The following is a 25,041-nucleotide window of genomic DNA, read 5'->3' on the forward strand; positions in this document are numbered from 1 at the left end:
TCCTGTCGCTGGGCACACCTGAAAAGAGACCGGCTCCATCCTCTCGACGCCCTCCCCTCAGATACTGACACACGTTAACGAGGTCTCCCCTCAGCGTTCTAACTTCCCCCATATTTGGGGCGTTTCCCCCCCCCCGTTTCAGCCGTTGCCCTCACAGAGCTCCGTCGCGCCTCTCTGCGACGCGCGGGGCCTCGCCCACAGGCTTCGAGCTACCGTTGGGAGCCGCGGGGACGCCCCGTGAGGAGCTGGGTCCGGCGGCCGCCCTCCGCAGCCCCGCTGCGCTCCCCTCAGCCCCACGGGCTCCCGCCCCGCCCCGCCCCCCCCTCAACCGCCACTTTCCCTCCCCGCGCGCACGCGCGCTGCGCGCGGCGGGACGTCAGGGGCGCGCCGTGCGTAACGGCGTCGGGCGTGTCCCAGGGTGCCCTGCGCGGGGCTGGCTCCTGCCCACAGTTGAGTTGGGCCCCGAGCGGAGCGGAGCGGAGCCCAGCAGGCGGGCCCCGGCCCGGTCCCGGCCCGCCGCGGTTCTGTCCCCGCTCCGAGCTCCGCCGCCGCCTCTTCTTCTTCCCCCCGCGCCTCGCGGGGAGCGAACATGCGACTCCGGCTCCCCGAAGAGGCCGCCGCCGCCGGCGAGTGAGGAGCCGCCGCCGCCCCGGCCCGGCCTGGCCCCGCCGCCCGCCCGCCCCGGCCGCAGCCGCCCCGCTTCGCCCAGGCAATGACAGCGGCTCCGGCCCCCTCCCCGCAGCAGATCAGGGACCGGCTGCTGCAGGCCATCGACCCGCAGAGCAACGTGAGTACGGCCCGGCCGGGCCCGGCGGCTCCCGGAGCCGGCAACGAGGAGACGGCGGGCGGCGGCCGCCCGGCCCGGGGCTCCCCCCGCCGCCGCCGCCGCTCCCGAGGGTCCCCCCGGGGCCGCTCCCCCGCAGCCTCCCGCCGGGCTCTTCCCGAGCACCGGAAGCCTCCGCTGCGGGCGGTAGCGGGGAGCTCCCCAGCGCCCTGCTCGCACCCGGGGGGGCTCCGGCTGCCGGCGGCGCCCCCCCCCGTTCCCTTCCTCCTCCTCCATGGGAACACCGGAGGGGCCCCCCAGCTCCCCAACGGGCCTCGCTCCGCCGCGTCCCGCCGCCTCCCGGTACCCCCGGGGCCGGCCGGAGGTGCCCGGCCATGCGGCGTGCGGCCCGGCGGCCTCCCGACGCCAGGCCGCGGCTCGGTTGCGGCCTGCAGGGGGCTCTGGGCCGGGCTCCCGCAGCCGCCGGGACCTGCCGGGGGGCGCCCACCTGTTCCTCGGCCCCCCGCTGCCTTCAGCCGCAGTCACCAGGCCGGGGAGGCGGCCCCGGGTTTTGGGGGACACCCGGAGGGCCTCGACGGTGGAGTCGGGGCTCTGGAGCTGCTCCAGCACCGGGCAGTGTCGGTCTTCGCTTTTATCCTTCCCTGCAGAGCGCTAATGAGCTTATCTGCTCCTTCTGGGATGTAGTGTAAGCACAGAAGTCGGCATGTGTTTCACCAGTAAGTGGCCTTCATGTATACGATGCAGTTATCCGAAGCGTTATTTCCTCCTTTTATTTTTTTTTTGGCGTTTTAAAGCAGTTCTCCGCTCAGGTGTTTATTACGGTGAGAGGGCTGCGGAGCCTGCAGTCTGTCAGATTTCTGTAGCCTTAGCTCAGCAGGCACCGCAGCAGGACGCGAAGGTGCGTTTGGCCTGGCCATCTGCAGTTTGTCGTGGGGGCAGCCAGGGGTGCGTCAGGCTGAATGCGTGCGTGCGTGGTATTCCAGGAGGCTCGGTGTACAAAATGGTATTTTGGCTCTATTAAACTCCTACCTGCTTCTCTCTGAATAAGTATTTTTTTATAATAGATGTATATCACAGCCTTGAAGTAGCTAATAAAGCTATTGCCATTTGGAAACGTTCTGGAGCGGCTTGTGTGCGATGTGAAAACGGAAGAAAAATCACCCAAAATCACCCTGACCTTGTAACTTCTTTAGTAATCTGCTGTGATGCGCATTTGTCATGAGCGGCGATATCGCATGTTCGAGTAACAGTAATGAATTATCACGGTAATTGTGGGCTTTTAAATGTCAAAGTTGCTTGAGTTTGCAGTACTTTAACTCAGTTCTCACTGAAATGTCAGTTCATGAATTTTGTTTGCTCAGGGTTCTCTTCTTGTGGCTGCAGATTTTTTTCACTTTGTGAGGCCAAGTGTCAACCCAGTTACATAAAATTCCAGCAGGTCTCTGGCTTCCCTTAACTTCGAGACTGCTGGCGGCACAGGTTACCCTACTTCTGGTGCTGCTTTCCGAAACGCTCTGGCTGTGTGCAGTTAAGCAGCTAGGAAGTGCGTTTTGTGATGGATATGGTTTCTTTTCCCCCATACGTAAACCCTACATTCCGCTGCGAAAGTGCTTGCAGCTTGGTTGTGATGCGGGGGACCAGAAACAACCAGGCAGCTGTCTGCAGGGGGAAGTTCAAGCATCAGCCCGCAGCTCTGCTGAGCTTCCTGCAGGTCAGTAGCCCCATAAGCTTAGGAGTAATGTATGTTAAATTATAATTCTACATACTTGATACTTATCCAGGGCAATAATTAGCGGCGGAAAAATCAGCCCATTGTTCAGAAACGCCTGTAGGCAGGGGGCTGTCTTCCATTTTAACCTCTTCTTCGAATGAGAGCAGAGGTGGTGTGGAGATTCATTGTGCAGGCTTAGAGCTCAGATTTTTTTTTCTCCAAAGCGCACACAACGCATGGCAAACAGTAGCTAAAGCTATCTGTCACACCGTTTCTGTGAAGGGAAGAAAAATCTGACTTTTTGAACGCGCTTAAAAGTAGATTTTGAATTCAGTCTGACCTGAGTCCCAGTGCAGAAGCATAAGGAACCGTTCTGGTGTTTTCCCACAGGACGAAGTCACTGCAGGTATGAGCCGCGGCACTTCTTGGTGCTCATGGAAAATTGTGGCTACTTTCTTCTGGCTTTTAGAATCTTCTGTTAAAAGAAGTGGTCGCGTTCAAACTTAGAGTATTCATTATTGTGATTGACTTCCTTGTTTACCAAGAAAGTCAAGCTTTGAGGCCTGGATTTCTTTCAGGATTTTCAATGTAATTGTCGGTGTGAGCGTGCGTGTGTTTCTGGAGGAGGAGGGGTGAAAATTGCACGGATATTGACAAATGTGCGAAAACGCGGTCTGGTTTTGTGGGGGTGAGGAGGGGGGTTACAGTTCTTTATAGCTTAAACTAATAGTACCCCACAATCAGGTTAAGCTTCCCTGATGTGTTCTCTGCTCCAAGCCCCTCCACCCATGTGGATATCCATTTCGGTGTGCCTCTAAAGGTCTTCGGAGTACATACAAATCCCAGATAAGTCTGAGGTCCCTATCAGTGTTGTTGAACTGACCAAAATAATCTTTTCCCAAGTTTTCAGAACCTGCTTGCTTTGAGAAATCATCTTCCGTGCCAATTGTTCATCTTTAACTGCTGCATCAAGCCGTGCTGACTCAGGAGCGATGCTTTAATTGTACACAAGCACTTAGCACTTGAGACCTCTTCTAGTAATTGCTGCCGAATATATTTATAACTTAGTTTCGCACACTTGGTTCACAATTTACATGGGTAACCTCTATTTCAAGTGAGACCTATAAGAAATAAGCTATTTAAAAAAAAAATTACATCATCTTGGAAGCCACCCGGGATGTCTGGTTTCGTGTCTTCGTTTATTCAGCCTTTTCGCATCAAAAAAACCATATGGGCAAACTACTTCTGCTGCATGGCTTAAACACTAAGTATCAACATCGATTTCCTTCCAAAGCTTGTGGGTTAGCGGGAACGCACCGCGACTCGTATCGGAGGAAAGAGGTTGGTGTTAGCACCCACACGATGTGATGTCCTTGCAGGAAAATCCTTTTCCTGGGAGAAACGCCAGCTGGAGAAATGTCCGACACCTTACTGTGGCAGTTGTGTGAGGTCTTGTAGAGGAGATTTCCTTGGTTCTGGGAGGAACGACGCTTCCCTTCGGGTTCTTTGTGCGGAGAAACCACCACTTCCACCAAGCAGAACACCTCTGCCTTGTTAAATTGTGCTCCGTGCTCTTCGGGGAATTTATTACCTGATGTCAGGAATAATGAGATCGGTTCGGTTTTGCTCTGCGGGAAAGCCTGCCGCTTCCAACTGGCTCTTAGAATTGCGCTTGCAATTAAATGGTTCCTCGTCCTGAATATGTAGCAGTCTTCGCATGTTAAATATTAGACAATAATTTAATTATTTGCCATTAATACTGCTTTGTGATGCAAACCTAGCTTTGGTTTGAGTAACAACCCACTGGATGTTCGCTGTGGGGATTGTGTTGGCTGTGAATCAGGCTGCCGTGGGTGCAGCACCTCAGCTGGCCTTGCTGCACAGACCTTCAGGAGATGTCCCTGATCTGAATTATTAAAAAATAAACTGGTTTGTGTGCTGTATTAGGTTTAGTGCGTTGGCCCACGGTGATCTCCCAGTTGTCGCATGAGTTGCATAAAGACGCTCCCATGGCCGTTGTCTGTATCGATTGCTTTGCCGAAGTCTAGAAACCAAAGCCTCTATCATCAGCGATAAATGCACTTTCTAGAATCGACTTTAAAAAGGAGAGCTTGTTCCGGGAGAAGGTGCCAGACGTCGCTCTAATAATATAAATGCTGGGGGTGAAGGGAGGCAGTACTTCACTTCGGGAGGGTCTTGGTAATTTCTCTAGATGCAGGGAAGTGCTGTGTGGGCGAAAGTAGACTAGGCATGGCTTTTGCTTTAGCTTTATCCTTTTCTGCGAGGCCCTTAATGAGCTTATCAGTTTTAAGGAAGCTGCGGTGTGCGAAGAGACTGGAACCTGTTGTACCTCTCCCAACTTTTTGCTTCTTTATTGTAGCTCGTCCTGTTTCAAGAAGCAATCCCACATCTCCCTTTGTGCATCGAGGCAGCTGATTGTGTCAGGTGTGTGGGGAAACAAGCAGGTGGTTGTGGGATTCCCTGATGTGTAGAGTCTGGAGTGGTGTTATCGCATCGGTCCTGGGTTCCAGAGAAAGATTTGGTGTCAGCTGTAGTAAGTCCCAATGTATTCGGTCTCTCGGTAATTTTAAACAACTCTAAATGAGGTTTTTGATGCTCTGTATTGTCAACAGCTGAGTTCGCTTCATGCATTGGTTTGCGGGTGGAGATACTGTTGGCTTCTTGGCCTTGCCCTGCAGTTTTGCTCCCCATCCCTTTCCGAAGCAGCTTGCAAACTAATTTGTTTTGTTTTCCTTTGTGCTTGCTGGAAGTATATTCCACCGGTGCCTGTGATGCTCACATGGATACTGGGTTTAACCCGTCTGAGGCAGCGCTTGTCTGTGCAGCTCCCTGGCTGGTCCTGGGCAACTTGTCACTGGTGGCCGTACAGCCTGTGACTTCTGGAGAGGTTTTTTGGGGTGCTTAAAAGCTTTTCGTTTGCAGTTGTACCCATTGCAGCAGCGCTGTCACAAAGCTTGAGGCTGTTAGGACAGAATCGGAGCGGAACAAAAGTCACAGCGAGTTTGGGTTGAGGGGGTCCCACACTGGGAATGCCCAAAATTGCCTTCCCGTTGTTAATTCCTTGAAACTCCACAGGTTGCGGTGATGATGGCAGTAGTCATTTGTTCTTAAACTGTAATTTGAATGTTTGTTTCGGCGGCAGTGACAATTTAAATAACACCCACTTCTTATTCCTGCTACGTACACCCCTTGTACGTGTGCTGGTGCAGGAGCGTGTGGTGGAATGAACTCGGGGATTGATCTGGGCTAAAAAAGGAAAAGGATCTTTTTTTTTTTTTTTTGTTCTTGGTAGTTTGTGATGTTGCTCAATTACCTGATGCAACTCGTGGTGCACTGTGAGTAGTCCTGGCCCAGGTGTGGCAGCAGGAATGGGTATTAAAGTGCTTAAATAGGTTCAGAGGCTACAGAGCGGTGCGCCGCTCGCTTCCTCGTGCTCCCCTGCTGCCTTAGCTTGGCTGGGGCTGCCGGGGAAGAGGCGGTGTTACCTTACCGGAGGAGTTAACCGCGCCTGTCGGCTTGCTCTGAGATGAGAGCGGGTGCCTTATGGTCAAGTTTCGGTTGTGGAGTCTTTACGGGGTGGTTCGGAGGTGTCCGGAGTTGTTCCTGCCTTTTTGTTGCAGTGTAGCAGCGCGGTGGCCAGGCACGTGGACCTGGGAGAAGTGCTGGGCAGCTTCTTGCTGGATGTCCAGGGGGAAGTTTCTCGGTGAGCGTTGCAACTGGAGAGTAAACCACTTTACAGCAGTGGCTAATGCTTCAAATAACCCAAAATTAAACTGTCTTGGCTTAAACTCGCACGCTTACAGAAGCCGGAGCTGCCAGCGGAGCTGCTCCCGGCAGCAGAGCGGCTCCGATCCCCTTCCCCTTCCCCACCTCCTGCTCCCTCCTCGGCTGGGGCAGCCGGAGGAGCCCACCTGGCCCCGCTCTGCCTGTTCAGGGCTCCCCTGGAAGCCTGCCTCTGGCTCCTCGTGGCTCGGGAGAGGTGGGTTTGGCACAGAGGTTGGTGGGGACTGTGCAGCGAGGAGAGGTGAGGGTGGGGTGGTGGCAGCCCGGGGTGGTGCAGGCTCAGGCTGTTTAAATCCCAACAGCCAAGCTTCGCGACGAGCGCCTGTCTGCAGGTGCGGACCTGTGATTCGGACACTGAAGTCACTCAGGGAAGACGTGTGGGGAGGGAAACGGCTGTAACACAGTTCTCTTTCTCTTGGTGGAACCGTGGAGCGTTTTACTGAACAGGAGAACCGACTTTCCGTAGGTAGGGTAAACATCTGGAATAATTTCTCCCAGTCACGGTGAAACAGCGGCGTGGAAAAAGCAGCTGACGTGCAAGGTGTGCATCCTTCCAGGAGGAGAGCTGTGCTGAACCTGACTTCCCAGGCAGCAGGGGAGCTGAGGCTGCGGTTTTTCAAGCAGCTCTGACCGTGGGCAGCTGCGTTCCTGCAGCCACCGATGCACCTGGGACCCCGGAGTGAGCTTTTCTGGGGCACTAGGTTGGTCCTGAAGGAACCCGGGTGAGTTGGGGAGCCCCGGGACAGCTGAGCAGGGGGTCCCAGAGGTGCTGGAGCTGGTGGGAGGCCGTGGGGTGCAGCTGCAGGGGCTGGCAGCGCGAGCGGCTCCGGCTGCCAAGGCACTGCAGCCTGGCACTGCCGTGGGTGGGAGGGAGGGAAAATATTTGCTGTCACGAGCTCCCGAGTGGGCAGAGACCCAATTTGGGGCTTATAAAACGTGAAGACCCTCAGCTTAGTCCGTGTTTCTGAAGTCTGGGCTGGGGAGAGAAACTGGAATTTGTCAGTCCTCTGGTACCTTTTGTGGAACCAAGTTAAGGGTGAGCCTGGGTTAGGAGTGCATCAGGTGTGGGCTCTTGCGTCTCTCCGGCGTTTTTGGTACCAGCTTTTGGCGTAATGGTGCTGTCACTGACACCTTTGGCTCCTGATCGAAGTAGTGCCAGAACAACTGAAGTGCTCTCTCCCGGTACCCTGGGAGGGGAGATCCTCTTCCAGTGTCTTCAAGGAGCTGCCGTGAGTTTTCTTTCTTCAGGATAGGAAGAGGAGGAGTTGATTCTGCCTACTGGGGAAACGGGATACTGATTAAGAAGTGCTTCTTCTAAGGCATAGTTACTCTGCTATATTAGATTTAGAGTTAAAAAATAAATATAATTAAAAAAAAAACAAACGGACATCTGTTTTGGCTGATAGCGCTTTGCTGCTGCCCTGTCTGGCTGTTTTGTGTGTGGTGATAACTTCAAGTAAACTTTCTTCGGTCTGCGTAGCGCGTGGTATGGTGCGGCCCCACTTAGGTGCCTGGTCTGTAAAGAAATATTTCAGGTAAAGGCAAGTACATCACGTTCACCTTAATGTAATTGCAGGTTTGTTTATTCAGTATTCTAACAGCTAAATTATTTTTTTCTGCAGGTAATTCATGCTTTCAGTGCTTGGAAAAATATTTAAGTGCTAGCAAATTGCTTTAATTTGAGGTACAGTCTGCTGAACTGAACAGCACGGCAGTGTTTTCTGGGGCACGGCTTTCATGGGGCAGTGGTGCATGCTGAAGTGTGATTGTTAATATCAAAGTATACAATTTCCAGCGTGTCCAAACAGTCGGTGGTAGAAATTTCTATTGAGGGAGTCACTGGAAGGAAAACGTAATTAGTTCTGTTTGATTGAACAAAGTGGTTTTCGAACTTAGCTGTTAGGGAGGAGAGGAATTCTCTGAATCCTACATCCGAGCCTGTCTGGAGTAGTTAGGAACACGCTCAGCTGGGTGTGTTTTGAAACTTTGTGCTGTGAAGATGATCGTGCAGAGGTGGAAATCTTGTCTGAGACTGACAGCCAGCACTTCTGTGGGGAGCTTCTTCCTCGCGTATTGTTCTCGTGATGCTCCGCGTGCTGATTTGCATGGTTATACTGTAGGTCTTCACGTTTTTTTCAGGAGTGCGGCACTCGGGAAGGTGGAGGAACAGCAGCTTGTCCCAAGATGGTAACACACGTTCACAACTTGTCTGAGATGAGCGAACTTCAGGGCTGTCTACAAACAGCTCCAAGTGTCTGTAGCTTAAAGCTTGGAGCTGGTTAGCATAGTCAGTATATAACATTCCTCGTGCTGTGTGCGTTGATTAGGTGGGAGGAAACATGGAATTTTTATACATTTAAGTACGTAAGTAACTGTCATGGATGTTCCAGAAAATGTCTACATCAGTGAAATTGTTCATCCTTGGAGAAACTACACTTCCCTCAAGTAGAGCTGAGGATAGTGAGACTGCAGAGGATTCAAGAGGGGATGTTTCAGATGTATTTGAAAAGGTGAGGTGGTCATGATTTGTGTGCAAATAAGCACACTAATTGAGAACGTGACTGTATCGTGAAAAATCTTGCCTCCGCTGTCATGTATAATGAGTTTGTATATCAAAATGTGAGTATATGTAGTATTTTCCCTGCTGGACTGTTTAAGACAAGCTATCAAGGAGCTTACTTTGGCTTCAGCGGGGCTTTCTTAGGTGGAAATCATGGAGGCTTCTGCTGCTAGGTTGGAAATAACTAAACTTGGCGTTGTGAGGGCCAGCTTCCAGCTTCTGAGTGGTGTTTGTTTAAGGACAGATAAAATGCTGATAGCAGAGCTGGGTCCTTCTGTCCCGTTAGGATCACACCGGGCGATTGGCCCCGGAGTGGCGCTGATCCTACAGCCAAGCAGCGCGCTGATTTGTGAGCTGGGAGATGAAAGGTTGTGTGCTGGAAGTATTTGGACATGGGTGATTGGCAGCAGCATTTCATCTAGGATTCGGTGAGCAATAATTTGACGATAAATTGATTGCACTTTTTTTGGCGTCTCCATAAAACCTCTCTATAGTGTGTGCTGACGTACGTTCGGTATTAGTAATTGCTGTTGAAAGGATAGTGACTTATTTCTCTCCAGACTTGGTATTTAAAACCTTCCCAGTTTGTAAGGGTATGTTTCTCAGGTTTGTGAGCAAACACACCATGCTTAAAACCTCATGAGCAGTCATGCGAGCACGTTGCGTGCCCTTCTAGCCAATGAATTAATAAATCCCACCGTGCAATGTATTCAACAGGCTCTTACCTTCGCCTCCCTTGTCATTTAAGGAATCCTTTGAGAAGCTTCCTTGGCATTTTGAATAAAATTGGTCTGCTACATTTAAAAGTACTTTGATACGGTAATGGGGGATTTCTATTTTTTTTTTAAGAAAAGAGTGAAAATTGTATCTCATAGTGATGTTAGGGTTTTCCTGCGTTACATCCAGGTTAACAGCTGTAGGTAGATATTTCATGGGATGGGTAACTAACATAATATTTAAGAATTTCAGAAAGCTCTCAACCCTTTGAAGCCATTCTCATCAAGACCTTAAATGCGGGTTGCATAATCTGAAATCTCCGCTGGTTCTCTAGGGGTGTGTTAAGATGAAGCAGGTGACTGCAGAACGATTCTGTCCAGGCGATGCCTTTAAGGGTCCTTATGATGTAGCTCAGTGTCTGACTTTGCCCTTACGGTAACGCAGGTAGATAACGACGGGCAGCTCGGGTGAAGTGGAGAGCTGCTGGGTGCGCGGCACCTGACTTCTCCTTCCCAAATAACCACAGTCAAAGTACAGACTTCGGGCCAAGTGACTGCCTCGCTCCTCGCCGTGGGAAGCGCCAAGAATACTCTAAATAAAAAGGAGTGCGTTTTAAGGCTGGATTTTCCGTATATTTTGTGGTGTTCTGCCTGAATAGTCAACAAACTCCCATTTCTCTCGTGTTGAAGTAGGACTAGTTCCTGTGGCTTGAGTTGCACAGCAACCTAGTTGTATGGCTCTTGGAATTTTTCAATAATTTTGGACTTCAGCTCATGGATTATAATAAAATAGCGACTACCAAGATTCATCTGGTTAAACTTTCTGTACAGGTGGAGGGAGAGGAAGAAGGGTTATCGTGCATGTGACAAAATTGTTGTGGTTAGATGTCCTCAGGACCAGCGCGATGCTTGTTTGGGTTTCTTTAGGGCTCGTGTGTTTAGTGCTGGGTTCTGTGGGTGTTATTTATTGTGCTGAAATGATCTGTAGTGATCACACCCAGGTGAGCACATTACATTATTTTGTAGTCGTTAGATGTGCAGCTCAACACCTGACGAGCCTGGTTCTGATAAGACACGTGGTGGTGTTCCACAAAGGGTTAAATACATCTGTAGCTGGCCTCGGTGTGCTCCTGGTATTTGCACCAGAAGGCACTGGATGCACAGGGCTGGGTCAAGCCAAACAGCTCCGTGGTTGTTATTGTTTCATTAAATCAGTTGCGTTGTTTTGGCAGGCCCGTGCCATTTCTGAGGTGTTGCTCAAGTGTTGGGATGTCGAGTGGCGGGTGTGGGGTGGTTGAAGTGGTGGCAATCGGCGGCCGGAGCGGTGCCGGGCTGACGTCGGCGCCGTGTCTGGCACAGCCAGGAGGCCCGCACGGTAGGACGAGCCGTGGGCCACGGGTGGTAGCGGGCTGCTGAATTTTGCAAGTCCTTTATAACACGGACTGCTTCGTCTAATTAATTAACATGCGCGCATCCTCTTGGGGAGACAGAACTCAGAATGCCAGCTGCGTGTCGCGGGGGCGCAGGGCTGGAAGGGCCGTCCGGAGGCGACGTGGTCCATCGCCGCCTCTGAAGTAACGTCCCCTATGTAAAACAGCTCCTTCCAGGTTCGTCTCGTCTGTTCTTAAAGCCCTGTAGTGTCTATGGGAACTATTTGGGAGCTTGTTTGAGTGCACTGGTAGTTCTCTGCTTGTTCCTCATATGTAATCAGGAGTTGTCTTGTTGCAAACTAAGCCAGTGAGCGTGAAAACAACTGATCACCCTTTTCTTTATGGTGGCTCTAATGCATAGGAAGGCTCATTTCAAGCCTTGTGTGTCTCCTCCCTAGTTTTTTTCTGATATTCTGTGAGCTGAGTACTTAAACTCTTTCTCGTTAGCTGTGTTTTCAAAACCCCTTATCGCTGCTCTCCTCTGAACTCCTCTTTGTATACATTCTTCTTGAACTGCGGCGCCTCGGGATGAACGTGCAATTCCAGCTGAATTTGATGCCTATGCCGTTCCTTATCAGCACGGCGTGGGGGGAAAAACAAGACTAAAATATCTTGCCGTACTATTGTTGTGGTAGATGCTGTTGACACTGTGTTCTGCCCTGCTGGCCCAATGGCAACCAGATGTGAGCTCTTCTTCCTCTGTTCCCATGCCTCTGTACCGCACGTGCACCTCCAGCTAATGGCACTTCGTGTGACCAACCTTCGCTTCAGTCGCTAGGCTTTTCAAATCAGGTTCATAAACTTGTTCCTCCAAAAAGTTTTGCCGAGGTTCACGGTGTGGTGGTTTTGGGTGGGTTGTGGGGTGGATGGGTGTTTTTAATTTTTTTTGGTGGGGAGAGGGAAAGAAGTTGTTGAGGTGTCATGCTGCAGCGGCTCTTCTACCTTCTGTATACAACCGAGGAGTAGGCACTAGGGTACAAGTCTTACGACGTTGTATGCGGGCTGCATGGTGAAGTTGACAATTATTCCTGTTTGGAGCAACAGGAATGTCTTCCAATTATTGGTTAATAAACATGAATGGAGCGAAGTGTTACAGTCCTGTCAGTTCTCTAGTTGCCTTCAAGACCTCCTCCTGTAGATGAAGATCTCTCTCGTGCCTCTGCTGATCTGTGACCCGATTGTTTCGGGTGCGAGTCTTCCCACTCTGTATCCTACTACTACTTGTACCTTCTAATGACTCCACCAACGGGCTCTTCTTTCAGGGGGGTGGTTGCCCCTGCCTCGCCGTGTGCTGCCTGGAGGTGTCAGGGTCAGACCCAAGGGTTCCACGTCCCCCTTGGAGCGGGTCACGGGGCCCAGGTGCTGGTGGCACACACTGGCTGCTCGGGGCTTGGCCCTAGGATGCTCCGAAGGGCTGGGGCAAGTTCTCCTGCTGGCCAACTCCTCTCGATCCCTTGGCTGTCCCAGTCTCAGTACAACTTACACACGTGCATATGTACTGTCAGAAGGTAACATGGCTAAAGTGTCTTGCTCGAGTGAAATATTTCGGGTCTGCTGATGTCTTTGCAGAGCGGTATCTTGCTGGAGTCTGACCTAACTCTCTTGTTTGATCCTGGCTTTGTAAAGTATGTGTGGGGAGGAGTCTGGATGATGTTACCTTCCCATTAAATAAAAGCTGAGAACAAATAAAATGTATGCAGACTTCTTAAATCTTTCAATTAGGCCTGGAAATGTTAAATCCAGAGGTCAGGATAAGTTCTTGCCGTACTTCTGTGACTGCTCTTGGTAGCCAAGGAGTATTTCTCGTTGCTGTTTTGCGGTACACATTTCTGATCAGTTTTCAAAGCGTGGACTCCCAGTGAATTTCTCTTGTAGAAGATGCTCTCAGGGGATGTCATCAACCCAAAAATGCATAAATCATCTATTCATGTTCAGTATTTAGCAAAGCAGATCTTTAATAGGAAGCACACCTCCACCTTTAACAATACCTTTTGTATACCGGGGAATACTTGAACTCTGTTTATGCAAACTAACTTTCAAACACTTTCGGTAATTATGAACAAAGTAGTGCATGGTCATCTTTTTGGTATGTCATTTCTGTGAATAGTATCTCCTCTACCCTATCTTTAGACAGCGCCATGCCACGTTGGGGGTAGGGGAAACTGTTAATAGATCAGTTGCAAGGGAACTGATCTAAATACCAGCAGATTGTAACCTGAATTCTGACTTTGTGTGTTTGGTCTGTATCTTTGAATAAATGGCATTTTAGTTTGCTGTTCATGTTATGTATTGCTAATGTCTGATATCTGATGCGTCCTATATGAAGTGCTAAATAAACACTCTGCTACTGTATTTCCATCGCAGTGCTTAAATAAAGCCTACTGTGACTAGCAGCTCTCTTTCTTCTTACTCCTTATTCCATGTTTTGGATTATAATGCAGTCAAATAGCTTTTATACATACACACTGCCGTGAGCAAAGTTTGGTATTGATTAGAGACCCCAGTCTGGGGTAGGAATCGGTGCTTAGATGTAAGTAAGAGCTACGCTGCTCTGGAGAAAGCGAGCGTGAGTGGAGGGCATCCCTCGTGGTGCTGCTGCCACACCTGCGTTCAGATAGGTTCTGCCTTCCTGGCAATTTTAGCAGTATCGACCTTGGATGTAGGATTTTCTCTAATGTTATCCAGCCTAAAGATTTACGTGACCCGTGGATATGACAGTTCTTGTAACTCCCAATAAAATGCTGCTGTCCTAGGGGCATGGGGAAGACAAAAATGGTACAAATGCCCCCGTGAACCTCTGGGTAGACCATGCTGCATTTTTAATATTAATTGCAAACAGAAAACAACAACTTGGTGATAGAGATCTGGATTCATATCAGTATCAAAGACAGATCTGTTGAGTCTTCTATCGTAGGTCCACTTCTCTTGCTTGTTTTTGTAAGAATTTCTGTGATATTTGCTAAACAAAGCACTTCCTTTGAAGCTAGCAAACTACTGAGTAGTGATAGCATGTTCTGAAGAACTAAATTGTAGTATAATGTCAAATACCTTCTCTCAAAGCCAGTATCTTCTGATGTGTTTGTGTAGTCTGTTCAGAATACTTATAATGGAGTCAGATTATTGATTATTACAACCTGTGACTTCAGGAGGATAACAGCATTATACTTTGTTTAGAAAAGTTTCATTGATCAGACTCGAGGTGTTGTAAGCCAGGTTTAAATACCTTTTAGAAACTTCTGAAGGTACTAACGTGACCGTACGGATGATGATGCTGTGTCAAGGGATGCCTTTTAGTGCTGTTATTTGAACTTCATGCGAATAATTACAAAGAAGAACCTTCCTGTCCAGAATCCAGTAGGACAGAAATCTGTGTTAGCAGCTTCACGGCAATTTTTTTATATTTTTGTGCTTAGCTCTTGGGCTTTCCTGCCCTAGGGAAACACCCAGTCCTCCTGCCCCAGGCCCTCATCCGTACTGCTCAGATCTGGTTTGTCATCTACCGTGGTCCGGTCGTGCAAAAATCTTCAGAAGCATCCTTGCAAAACCTTAAAAACTGATTTCAGCTGGGGTCGAATGACGACGGTCGAGTGTTTCTGTGGCAGCTCTTCCTTGGGCAGCAGCGGGGCGAGAGCGCCTGCGGGGCCACGGTGCTGGGGGAGAGCGGAGGCGCTGAGCTGGCGCTCGCCCCGTGCCAGGCTGCTCGGTGCAGGAGGAAGAGAACCGACCCGCAGCAGCTGAGCCTGGTGCGAAACAAACCTCCAGCAGGCTGCTTGCTCTCCCTGGCCCTTCTGCAGCCCCGGCACGTGGAAGCGGTGACGCCAGCTCGTGCGCAGCCGCTTGCTTTGCTGCTGCCTGTAAAGCTGCCCAGGAAGGAGGCGGCAGGGAGCAGCTGCGTGCTGAGCACACCAAACCCAAAAAAAAACTTCTTAGCCCTTTAAACCACCACGTAGCGCCTACCCTGAAGTCAGTTACTGAATTGCTCTCGATGTAGAAAAGCGAAAGCAGGGTTAAGATGGCAATTAAAGAAGAGAAATTGAGCTGTTTGATCTTTTCCACGGAGTTCAGAACCCCGTTCTTTTGTCTGAGGCTGTAGTAAAAACATTTACTGCTGAACTTGGAAAAGATCTGAGATCCCAGTAGTGAGCTCCGGAGTACGGCTGAATGACTTCAGGAGGCTTGCATGGAATAAATAAGATTTGTTTTCTGTGACTGTCATTAGGGTTGGCTGGAAAGGATTATTGTAGATGACTCGAAGCAGATGTTCTCCAGTAAAATTTGGAGTGAATCAGTCTGTGTGCCGGTCGGTCTTCACACCATGGGAGCAGCATGGGGCGAATCGAAGTGCAGCTTGAATTCTTCTCGGTTGTTTTCTGCAAGGTCCTGAATACGAACGAGGTCCTGGGGCTGTTTCGTGGTACTTCTTGTTTTGGGGTGGTTGTAGTGGGTTGCAGCATAAGTAGACAAAGGCAAAAAGAAACTAAAATGATGTGCAAGTTTGAGAGACCGAGTTATGCAATTGTGCTCTTACACAGTGTCCGAGGAGAAGTTGCCAAACTCCCTTGTCCCACTGTGCCGTATGGTACTTCGCCTATCCGCTGCGTAGCCAAGAAGCATTTCTAATAGCAGCTTGCATTAATAAATGATCGTTGTTGCTGCTGCTGCTCAAAATAGGACGTCCTGGTAGGTTCTATAACTTTGTTCTCATGTCAGTTGTGTGACAATATATGATTTTTATGCAGCCAGTAACAGGTGGTTTAAGGTAAAGACCCTGCTGTGCGATACTGATGTACTGCTGTTATCGAAATAGGTGCCTTCGTCTCGAAAAGATGATACTTGAGGCCTTTTGGAGAGGTCATCTTGTTTTCATCATAGTGTTTAACTATACCACAAGAGATTTCATGGTCTGTATTATTTTGAAACAGGTAAAGATGATTTTTATGATAAACTTTTTGTGACAGTTTGGATAAAGCGTTTCAAGATAAGAGCACAAAACTACTGGAGAAGGGTGGAGAAGCTGTTGAACCTGCCTGAATTATTTTTTTTAAGAGAACCAGGCTTCCCTGAAGGTCAAAAGAAGGAAAAATAGGAGAAGCTACTTGCAGTTCGAGTGTTTGGCCTCCTTGCAGCCATGGCTTCAGTGCGGCCGGGTGCTTGCGATGGCCCACGAGTGTGTGAAGAGTCTGAACCCGCTGTCTTGTGCTCTGCTAGGAGCTGAGCGATCAGCACAGACCCAGTGGTGTAAGGCTGCTTTTGCTCTCCTAATTGGTACCATGCCTCTGTCAGAGGAAGGGAGTGCAGCAGGAGCCTAGCAGCTATCACTCCTGGTACAGACCTGGCCTCTGGGAGGTGATTTAGCATTTGGGGGCAGCCATATGCGTGTCTTTAGGTATTTTAAAACAAAGGCAAAGCTGTTGCTGGAAATTCCCTGACCAGTTTCATCTTTCTGTAGGTGTGTGTATATATATGAGCATATCGCTTTCCCCATCTTGACCTCCTGATAGGCTAATGATCGTTTTTTGCCATCAGTTTGTCATTTAGGTAATGAATATTTGGGGATTACCAGTAACTGCAAAAATAATCGTACCGGTTATTGATGTGTGCAATAAACAGTGATTTCTTGCGCCTAGGTAACTCGTAGTGTAAAACGTGTTGAGAGGGAGAGTATCATGTTTTGCAAGTCTAAAAATGTTTGTCTGGAAACTCCCAGAATTAAACATTAGCTATTCTGAGCGCTCCGGAGCTAGAAACTTTGGAGGAAAAAAAAGGGGGGGCTATGTATTACTTAAACTGTGGTGCTAAATCCTCCTTCCTGGGCAGCGAGGGATGCAAGGATCAAGACGTGAAGAAAGTCAGTGCACTGAAGTAAAATACTAAATACCAAAATACATCGAAATCGGTGCTTTAAAACGTAAGCCTGCCTCAGATGGTAGGGCTTTACCCATCTGCAGAGGCATGGCAGTTCAGCAGAGAAAGAATCGTGACAACTTAATTCATCTTTAGTCTGAAAAAGATTTTATAACTTGAGTTACAATCACTCCAAACCAATATAGACTTAAAAATAAATTTGATAAAAGTTACTGTAAAAAACAGGCAGATTGTTTCATTGCAGCTTTATCTGCGTATCATCAGCCTTAAGCAGTCCTGCTTTTGTTTGGGACTTTATAAAAGGGCAGAAATGAGTTGGAAAAAGCCGAGTCCTACAAACTCGTGTTCTTCTTAACACGAAGAACCTCGCAGTGGTGTGGGGAGAGCAGGGCTGCCTGCCTGTGCTCGGGAAAGACGTGGGGTTAACGTGGGATCCCTGCGCAGGTCCCGGCTGCGTGATTTTCCTCGGCTGCAGTCCGTGTCCAGTTGAGTCACAAACGCAGTTAAGCAATAAACGAGGCTCGGTGATTCAAGTTTTCCTTCGCTTATCTTTTAAATCCATCTACAAAGGTGAATTAGAAATTCCAGTTTTCAGTGCTGTTAGTATCAGGTCATGGAAATTTGGATCCCTGTGTCGTCTGAGTGCTCTCAGAGGAGTTATTAAACTCGCACTCGTGTTTAACATCCACAGATCATGGCAGCTGCCTTTGGGAGGGCCTTGTGCATACAGAAATGTTGCAGCGAAGCCCATCAGAAAGAAGATCGGATACCCTCTTTGTAAAGTGAATTTCTGAAGTTGCTCCTCAGTGTCACATAGCAGGAAGTGTAATTCCAGAATGCTGACGGTTTTTAAGGTGGCTGCTCGGGAGCCGGGGCTGGATCCCACGCCTGGTTTGTCTGGTGCTGGGCGACTGGCGGAGGACACCTACTGGGCACTGAGCTTGCTTCAGCTGGTTTGAAACTTGGAGTACTTTGTACCTGGGCTTTTAGGCGCTTGGTGTAGCTACAGGAAGCACCGGTATTTTGAGCAAAATTAGTCAGCGGTGACTTGTGTAAATCTAAAGCAGTGCCTAAAAGAATAAATGCTGCGTTTCTGATTTCACTGGTTACTCTTTGTTCACTTGGCGTTTATGTTTCCAGTTAGGACAATTAACTAATACCTGGACTCGGGTCTCAGAACTTTGCTAATTTGCACGCTGGTTTTACTGCTAATATTTCATTTAGTTTTATGTAAGTGTGTGTTTGTTACAGTTCTTTCAGTTTCCAACTAGGTCAGTAAAGTGTCCTTGTCCCTATTCTTTGAACGATCAGCTCCCTAAAGCCAGACAGTGTGACAGCAATTTTGTGATTAATGTTTGCAGCAATTATAAAGTGGAAGGTCTTACAGTACGTTTGATAACTAAGACATGTACGTGAAACATGAAGTGACTCTTTCTTCCTTGTTGCAGATCCATAACATGGTGGCAGTGCTGGAAGTGATCTCCAGCCTGGAGAAATATCCCATTACCAAAGAGGCACTTGAGGTATGTCACCATCTGAACGTCACTTGGTTTTCTTGTGTGCATAAAAGGACTTTCTCAGCCCGTCTCATTTCCATAAGAGCTTTCCTTGAAACAATAGATTGATTGCAAAAGATTCACAATTAAGATATTATTTTGTCCCTCTCATGCTGCTTCTGACATCTCAATGTGTACACAGTGGTTCTTTCTGGATTCAGATCAGTGTTCTGGGCAGCCTGGTTCCTATTTGTATAAGGCACTACATTAATCGTTACTTGCTACTTGTTAATTCTTCACATTCATCACCACTCTTCTTGTTGAGCTACTGATCACCTTTTTAGTTGTTTGGTGACAAAGCAATGAATCTGAAATCAGAAAGGAACGTTCTGTAAAATTAATCTTAAATTTAGTGCAGCGTGTTTCAATGCCTGAATCTCTGTGATGAGATTAGATGTATTAAAAGTTGAAGTATCAGCTGGGATAGCGACTGCAGTGTCTCCGGTCACTTTTAAATACAGACCCCAAAGATGCTTCTATGGCTAAATCATACAAAGGTTTTCAATCTTTATCGTGAAATTGCTTTTAACTACTGTTTTTTATAACCTTTGACTGTTTTCCCAAGACTCAAGTAGCTATAGGATGGTTTGAGGTGATATCTGATGCTGTAAGTAGTCAGCACTACAGGATCAGCTGTTAGTGAGTACTGAACACAATGCCAATGCAAATAATTACTGTGAAACGTGAATCGTGATATTCACAAATACAATTACTGTGAAATAATCGTCGTGAGCCTTAGATGGTGAGTGCTAAGTGCTCTCCATGCTGCCACGTGGGAGACAAATCTCAGAATGAACAAATCTCAAAACAGATGAGATTCTGAGGCATAGCAGTACAGAAAGCGTTGTGTTGTGCCAGGGGTTTACCTTCGCATTCATAAAGGACCAAATGTGATGGAAATGCATTCCATGTGGGAATCACACAGCTATTCTGTAAATCCTGGGTGCAATACCAAGATGATTTTTTTCCAGCTGGAGACGTTGAAACCTGTCTAGATTTTTGTCAACTCTAGTTGCATTTCGACATATGTATCACATGTTGCATATTTCTCACAAAATCCAGTCTGTCTTCCTTTGAAGTGCTGCTCTTAAGTAATCCGACTTGTGGAATTCTTTGTTTCCAAGTGTGCTTTGGACACAAACACTTCACTTCCTTCCCATTACAGAACCGTGTTGGGGCATCATAGAAAAGCCTCTCTAAGCTGGTCTTCAGTACCCTTTCAAGCTACTAGGAGTGAAGGGGGAGGACATGAAGGAAGAAGACAGGACATAAATCACACCTTGGCAGTCAGATCTGTGAAATGGAGATTTGTGTTTTCAGTGTGTTACTGTGACAGGCAAAGATTCTGGATTTTCTCCTCATGCCTCTTTCTGCAGGTCTCAGTTTCACTGTAATAAATGAACCTTTTCTGCCTTGGGTACAGCAGTTTCACTCAAATCTGAGCTTTCACCTATACTCTCAAGGTTCCCGCTGATTAAAAATTCCTTTCTGATGTTTTTCACAGCTAGTGGCTCTGGTGCTTTAGCCAGGGGAGGAAGAAAGGATGGCTTAAAACCCACAGTAGGTTTCATTCTGTGTGGCAGAATGCTGGACCAAGTGGGCTAATCCTTCCAAAAAGGCTAATTCAGCTCTTAAACCTTAATTGTTTTATACTAGATATTTCTTAGAGTAAGCATTAAAAAGCAAAAACTTACTTAGAAAATGGAATTAGAATTTTGTTTAGAATGATACGTGTTTCTAAAAGAACTTTTATTTTTTTCTAGGAAACAAGACTTGGGAGGCTTATCAATGAGGTGAGGAAGAAGACATCCAATGAGGAACTTGCCAAACGTGCCAAGAAATTGTTGCGGAATTGGCAAAAGTTGATAGAACCTGTAACCCAGAACGAACCAGTGCCAAGAGGGTTGCCGAATCCACCTGGATCAGCAAATGGGGGTGCTCACAACTGCAAACCAGAAGCACCGCTTCCTGCCGTGGCTGGGTCAAAGCCAATCAGTGAATTGAAAAGCAGGAATGACATACAGAAACTAAATTCTCCAAAACCAGAGAAATTGGGAAATCGGAAAAGGAAAGGTGAACACAGGGATGGGCATCAGGGCCCTCCTGCCCCAAAAGTCTCCAAAGCTAGTCATGAAGTATTACAAAACTCTTCACCCCCTCCAACGAATGGAATTGGAGGTAGTCCTGAAAATTTTCCTAGTCCTGTAGATGTAAATCTACACGCAGGGCCTGAAAGCAGCAGGACAGAACTCAGTGAAAATGATAAACACAATAAGATTCCAGTAAATGCTGTAAAACCTCACACCAGTTCTCCGGGACTTGTAAAACCTTCAAGCACTTCCTCGTTATTAAAGACTGCAGTGCTTCAGCAGCATGATAAATCAGAAGAAACCACAGGACCGCACCAACCTAAGAGTCCTCGCTGTTCCTCGTTTAGCCCTAGAAATGTCAGGCATGATACTTTTGCTCGGCAGCATACTACGTACTCACCAAAGGATTCGATGCCTAGTCCGTCTCAAAGGTCTCAGTTCTTAGATACTGCACAGGTGCCATCACCGCCACCATCCTTGATGCAACCATCAACACCTCCCATGCCAGCAAAAAGACTGGAGTTCCCTCAGCAATCAGTAACTGAGGTATCTCAGCACTGGCAGGAGCAGCAGGTACCTTCTGAAAGCCAGCACAGGCATACAGCAGGGACGCTTCAACAGCACACATCTCCCAGCTGCAAAACCAGCTCCCATCCTGGGGAATCTCTCACGCCACACACGGGCTTTTCACAGGACACTTCAAAAATGGACAGTGACGATGCTGCTTCAGGTTCAGATAGTAAAAAGAAGAAAAGGTACCGACCTAGAGACTATACAGTCAACTTGGACGGGCACGTGACAGAAGGGGGCGTGAAACCTGTGAGGTTAAAAGAGAGAAAACTCACTTTTGATCCCATGACAGGACAGATAAAACCTTTAACACAGAAAGATCCTTTGCAGGTAGAAATCCCTGCACTTACTGAACAGCACAGGACAGAAACGGAAAAGCAGGAGCAAAAACCTAACCTGCAAAGCCCTTTTGAACAAACGAACTGGAAAGAATTATCCAGAAATGAAATAATTCAGTCATATTTAAACAGACAGAGTAGCTTGCTGTCTTCATCAGGAGTACAGACTCCAGGAGCTCACTACTTCATGTCTGAATATTTAAAGCAGGAGGAAAGCACTAGAAAAGAGGCTAGAAAGACTCATGTTCTAGCTCCTAACAGCAAACCTACAGACTTGCCTGGGGTCACAAGGGAGGTCACAAGTGATGATCTCAACAGAATACGTGAACATAACTGGCCAGGCGTGAACGGCTGTTATGATACACAGGGTAACTGGTATGATTGGACACAGTGCATATCTTTAGATCCACACGGGGATGACGGTAGATTGAACATCCTGCCTTATGTCTGCCTAGACTGAGTTCAGTTTTGCTAAAATGCTTTTACATCTGCAGTTAGCAAAAATGGCAGACACTATGCCACTTAAACACGGAGAAAGCCTCCTGTCCTGGACAAACAGGCCCAACGAGCAGAGGGTGAGAGGGAGCTGGGTATTGACAGCTCTTTCCTTTAAATTCTCCTTTTGTGAAATGCTGCTACCAGTTTACTAACAATTGCAAAGGAAGGCATACGAAGGTTGATAAACTGAGTTCAAAACTCTATAGCGAGCCAGCTATAAAAAAGTGTTAGTCCCCAAGAAGTGAAGATGATTTCCAGCACTTTCTGAATGCCGGAATCTTATTACAGGCAGGTACAGAGAAAATTTGTGGAAGTTACCTTAACAAAATATGCATCTATTTATTTGACTTGATTTGGGTTTTTATTTGGCAGTGAGATATTCGAGAGACAATGTGCAAAAACTGTAGTTTTATTTGTATCACATCTCTGAACATGATTGCGTTTTTAAAGTCATGTGGTACGGAGATTGGGTTTTAAACAGCAGGTGTTGCACTGCAGGCTGGGCGACCAGCTTCAGCTCAACATTCCATAGGCATCCACATATTTTAGTCTGGTTTCAGTTTAAATCCAGTCTCTGAGAAATGCTGCAAAAACTAGATGTTTAACGATATTTTTGATCCCACCACCACCAGCCAAATATTTTTCCTCCTTTTCCCTTCCTGCAAACTTCTAGGAAAAAAAAAAAAAGAAAATCACCTTTTCTAGAATCTAAATGTAATGAGGGTGCTACGAGTTTGTAACTGTACTGTGAGAGGGAAAAAGGAAGCCTGTTTGTATGCTGGAAATATACTTGTTACCATTCCTTTAGATATTGTTTGCCTTATGGATATCCATCATAAACGCAATTTGCAAAAACAAAGAGCCTTAGTGAATGTACAGTAACTAGACTTCTGTGTTCTTGGGATGCAGAAGGGAGCAACTTTGCTATTTGGTCCTTTAAGTGGACACATTGTGATATAAATGTGGAAATAAAAAAAATTTGCACAAAGCAGTTTGTGAATTATTTATACTGAACTAATTTATTTTTAGAAGTTTGCTCGATTCAAACTAACTGAGAATCCATTGGAGCAGTGTGGCGAAGCTGAATCCCATCTGACAGTGTCAAAAGCAGCTGGCTGTTAGGGATATATAAGATGTCTTCCAAGTATATTGGTGGTATTCAGTCGCACAGGTTGGATTTTTTTAAACTCTGGTTGCATCCAGGGTTTAGAGACTGATAACCCAATTACCGTTAACGTACCTCAAAGTCTAAAAAGATCGTAGTTCCTCTTTTCTGAGTAATTTTGTAATATATTATTCCTAATTGTTAAAAATGATTTCTAAAGCAGCCTAATTCAGTATAGAAAGCTAAGAATTTTTATTAACTGTAATTGCTTTAACATTTGGGACTAGTTGTTTTCTACAGTCCCTGGTACTGGGCTTCTGTCCAGGGGAAAAGGGGAGGGGACACAATACCAAAAACGTTTCTAGGTTTAGTGATGTTAACTCATTTGTGCTGGATCTCACCTCTGTGGAAGAGCCTTGGCAACAGTAGTTCTGCTGCCTTTGAAAGCAAAGTCAAGCTCTTCAATGTCAAATCATGATCTTAAAAAGGTGTTCATCACCAGGTATGCATTAGGTGGATCATTCCGTGGAATACAACTGAAAACGTTTGGTTTATTTTGAAGTCATTCTTGTTAAAACCTACTGCTTTTGTGATTTGACCGGTATTGAAATGTGTGGGTGTCTCAGAAACGTTACTGATGTCTGTTTGCTTCCATTTCTTTAATCTGAGGTCTGCGTGAAATCTCCTAACCTGAAAAACTGGTTACCAAAAAATGTTTCCAAGTATATTTTCAGTTTACTTCCATTTTATCCTTCTACAGTTGATGAGGTCAGGCAGTGTGTTGTAGAGTTGCAGAAAGTTATCGTGCAACTCAGAAAGGTAGATTTGATGGTAGAGGGCTAAAAAGATGGTCATTTTGCAAAATGCTTATTTTGTTTTATATTTAAAAAGAAAAAAAATGTTGTACATCTTACTCTACTCCCCTCCCCAGCCCCTTCTCCCTCTTTCCTTGAATGGTCTTATTTAGGAACAGGGTCTGTGCTCTTATGAGGCCTTTGAATATGGGGCAAATTTCAGGAAATGACAAAGCACACTTTATAAAAAAAAAAAAATCTTTTTTTCTGTTGCTTACATTTCTGCTGCAACCGATGGTCCACAAGGGCCACGCTCAGTCAAGTGATGCCATAAGTTCATCACTGCCCTCAAATTACTTACGGCTCTCGGCAGCAAACTGACCATGCTGATGCTCACTTTGCTTGAGGGAGCTTCAGGTATTGGACCCAGCCCTTTCCCTAGTGGTACAAAATCGCTAGAGAAATTCACTCACAATGCGAGCTTTAAATCTTGTTACATACCTAGTTTGTTTCTGCTGTAAGGGTCAACTCACTTGGATATAATCCAGGCTGAGATGAGGCTTGACAATCTTTATTTCAGCATGCTAGTATAACCAGTTCTGTGAGCTCCAAAAAAATGTGAATAAGTTTACAAGGTGATTTTTTTGTCAATTTTGTAAACAAGTTCAAATGAAGTTTACCATGTGCGTATCTGCTGTGTACTCTCATTTTTGCATGAACTCAGTTTCTCTACTACTGGATTCTCTGACCTGCTTTACAGGCTTTATTCTTCTAGTCCTAAAATCTTAAATTAATAAGACTGTCATCTCTTCTCAGTGAATGACGTGAAATGGCTCATCCCCCAATCTTTTGGGAACCGCCATTCCCTAAAGTGCATGTTTTTAGAGGTACATTAACAGTGTAGAAATGTCTTTTGGAGGAGTGCATGGATGACATGGGGTGTAGAACCCGCTCCTGCTTGACAGGTACTCATCTCTCTTTTAATCTACCCACCATTACACCTTCCTTGAGTTACTTTTCAAGCTCCCGTGCCTCTGAGGATGTGACTTTCCCTCAGTCACAGCACGCTCACAGCGCCCTGCCCGCACTTCTGCATTCCCCAGGCGCTTTCCAGCACCGCCTGCAGCCCTGCCACCCCCCCCGTCACGCCACAAACCACCTCAGAGAACACAACCGGGGCCGTTTTTTGTCCTCCCCCCTCCTCTCCCGGGCTGCTTCAA

At 47.2% G+C, this 25,041-nt stretch overlaps 1 protein-coding gene across 2 annotated transcripts; it reads left to right on the plus strand.

Annotated features, from left to right (window-relative positions):
• Nucleotides 1–405: 405 nt before the first annotated feature.
• MED26 (mediator complex subunit 26) lies at nt 406–24,511 on the plus strand. Of its 2 annotated transcripts, none has more exons than XM_048077849.2 (3): nt 406–787; nt 18,319–18,393; nt 20,190–24,511. In XM_048077849.2, exons 1-3 carry the CDS (start codon nt 713–715, stop codon nt 21,882–21,884), a joined length of 1,845 nt encoding a protein of 614 aa, XP_047933806.1. In that variant the 5' UTR covers nt 406–712; the 3' UTR covers nt 21,885–24,511. The 2 variants fall into 2 exon arrangements, with proteins under 2 accessions (XP_047933806.1, XP_047933807.1); XM_048077850.2 differs by lacking the exon at nt 406–787 and adding an exon at nt 1,241–1,500.
• The last annotated feature ends 530 nt before the right edge of the window (nt 24,512–25,041 follow it).

The sequence above is a fragment of the Anser cygnoides genome, chromosome 27, assembly GCF_040182565.1.
Source record: "Anser cygnoides isolate HZ-2024a breed goose chromosome 27, Taihu_goose_T2T_genome, whole genome shotgun sequence".
Lineage (NCBI taxonomy): Eukaryota > Metazoa > Chordata > Aves > Anseriformes > Anatidae > Anser > Anser cygnoides.

What these genes read in the sequence shown, in the direction of transcription:
- MED26 (XM_048077849.2), top strand. Translation starts at nt 713, where the DNA reads ATGACAGCGGCTCCGGCCCCCTCCCCGCAGCAGATCAGGGACCGGCTG. An exon ending in CCATCGACCCGCAGAGCAAC is followed by an intron (nt 788 to 18,318) that starts GTGAGTACGGCC and finishes TCCTTGTTGCAG; the next exon opens with ATCCATAACATGGTGGCAGT. An exon ending in TTACCAAAGAGGCACTTGAG is followed by an intron (nt 18,394 to 20,189) that starts GTATGTCACCAT and finishes ATTTTTTTCTAG; the next exon opens with GAAACAAGACTTGGGAGGCT.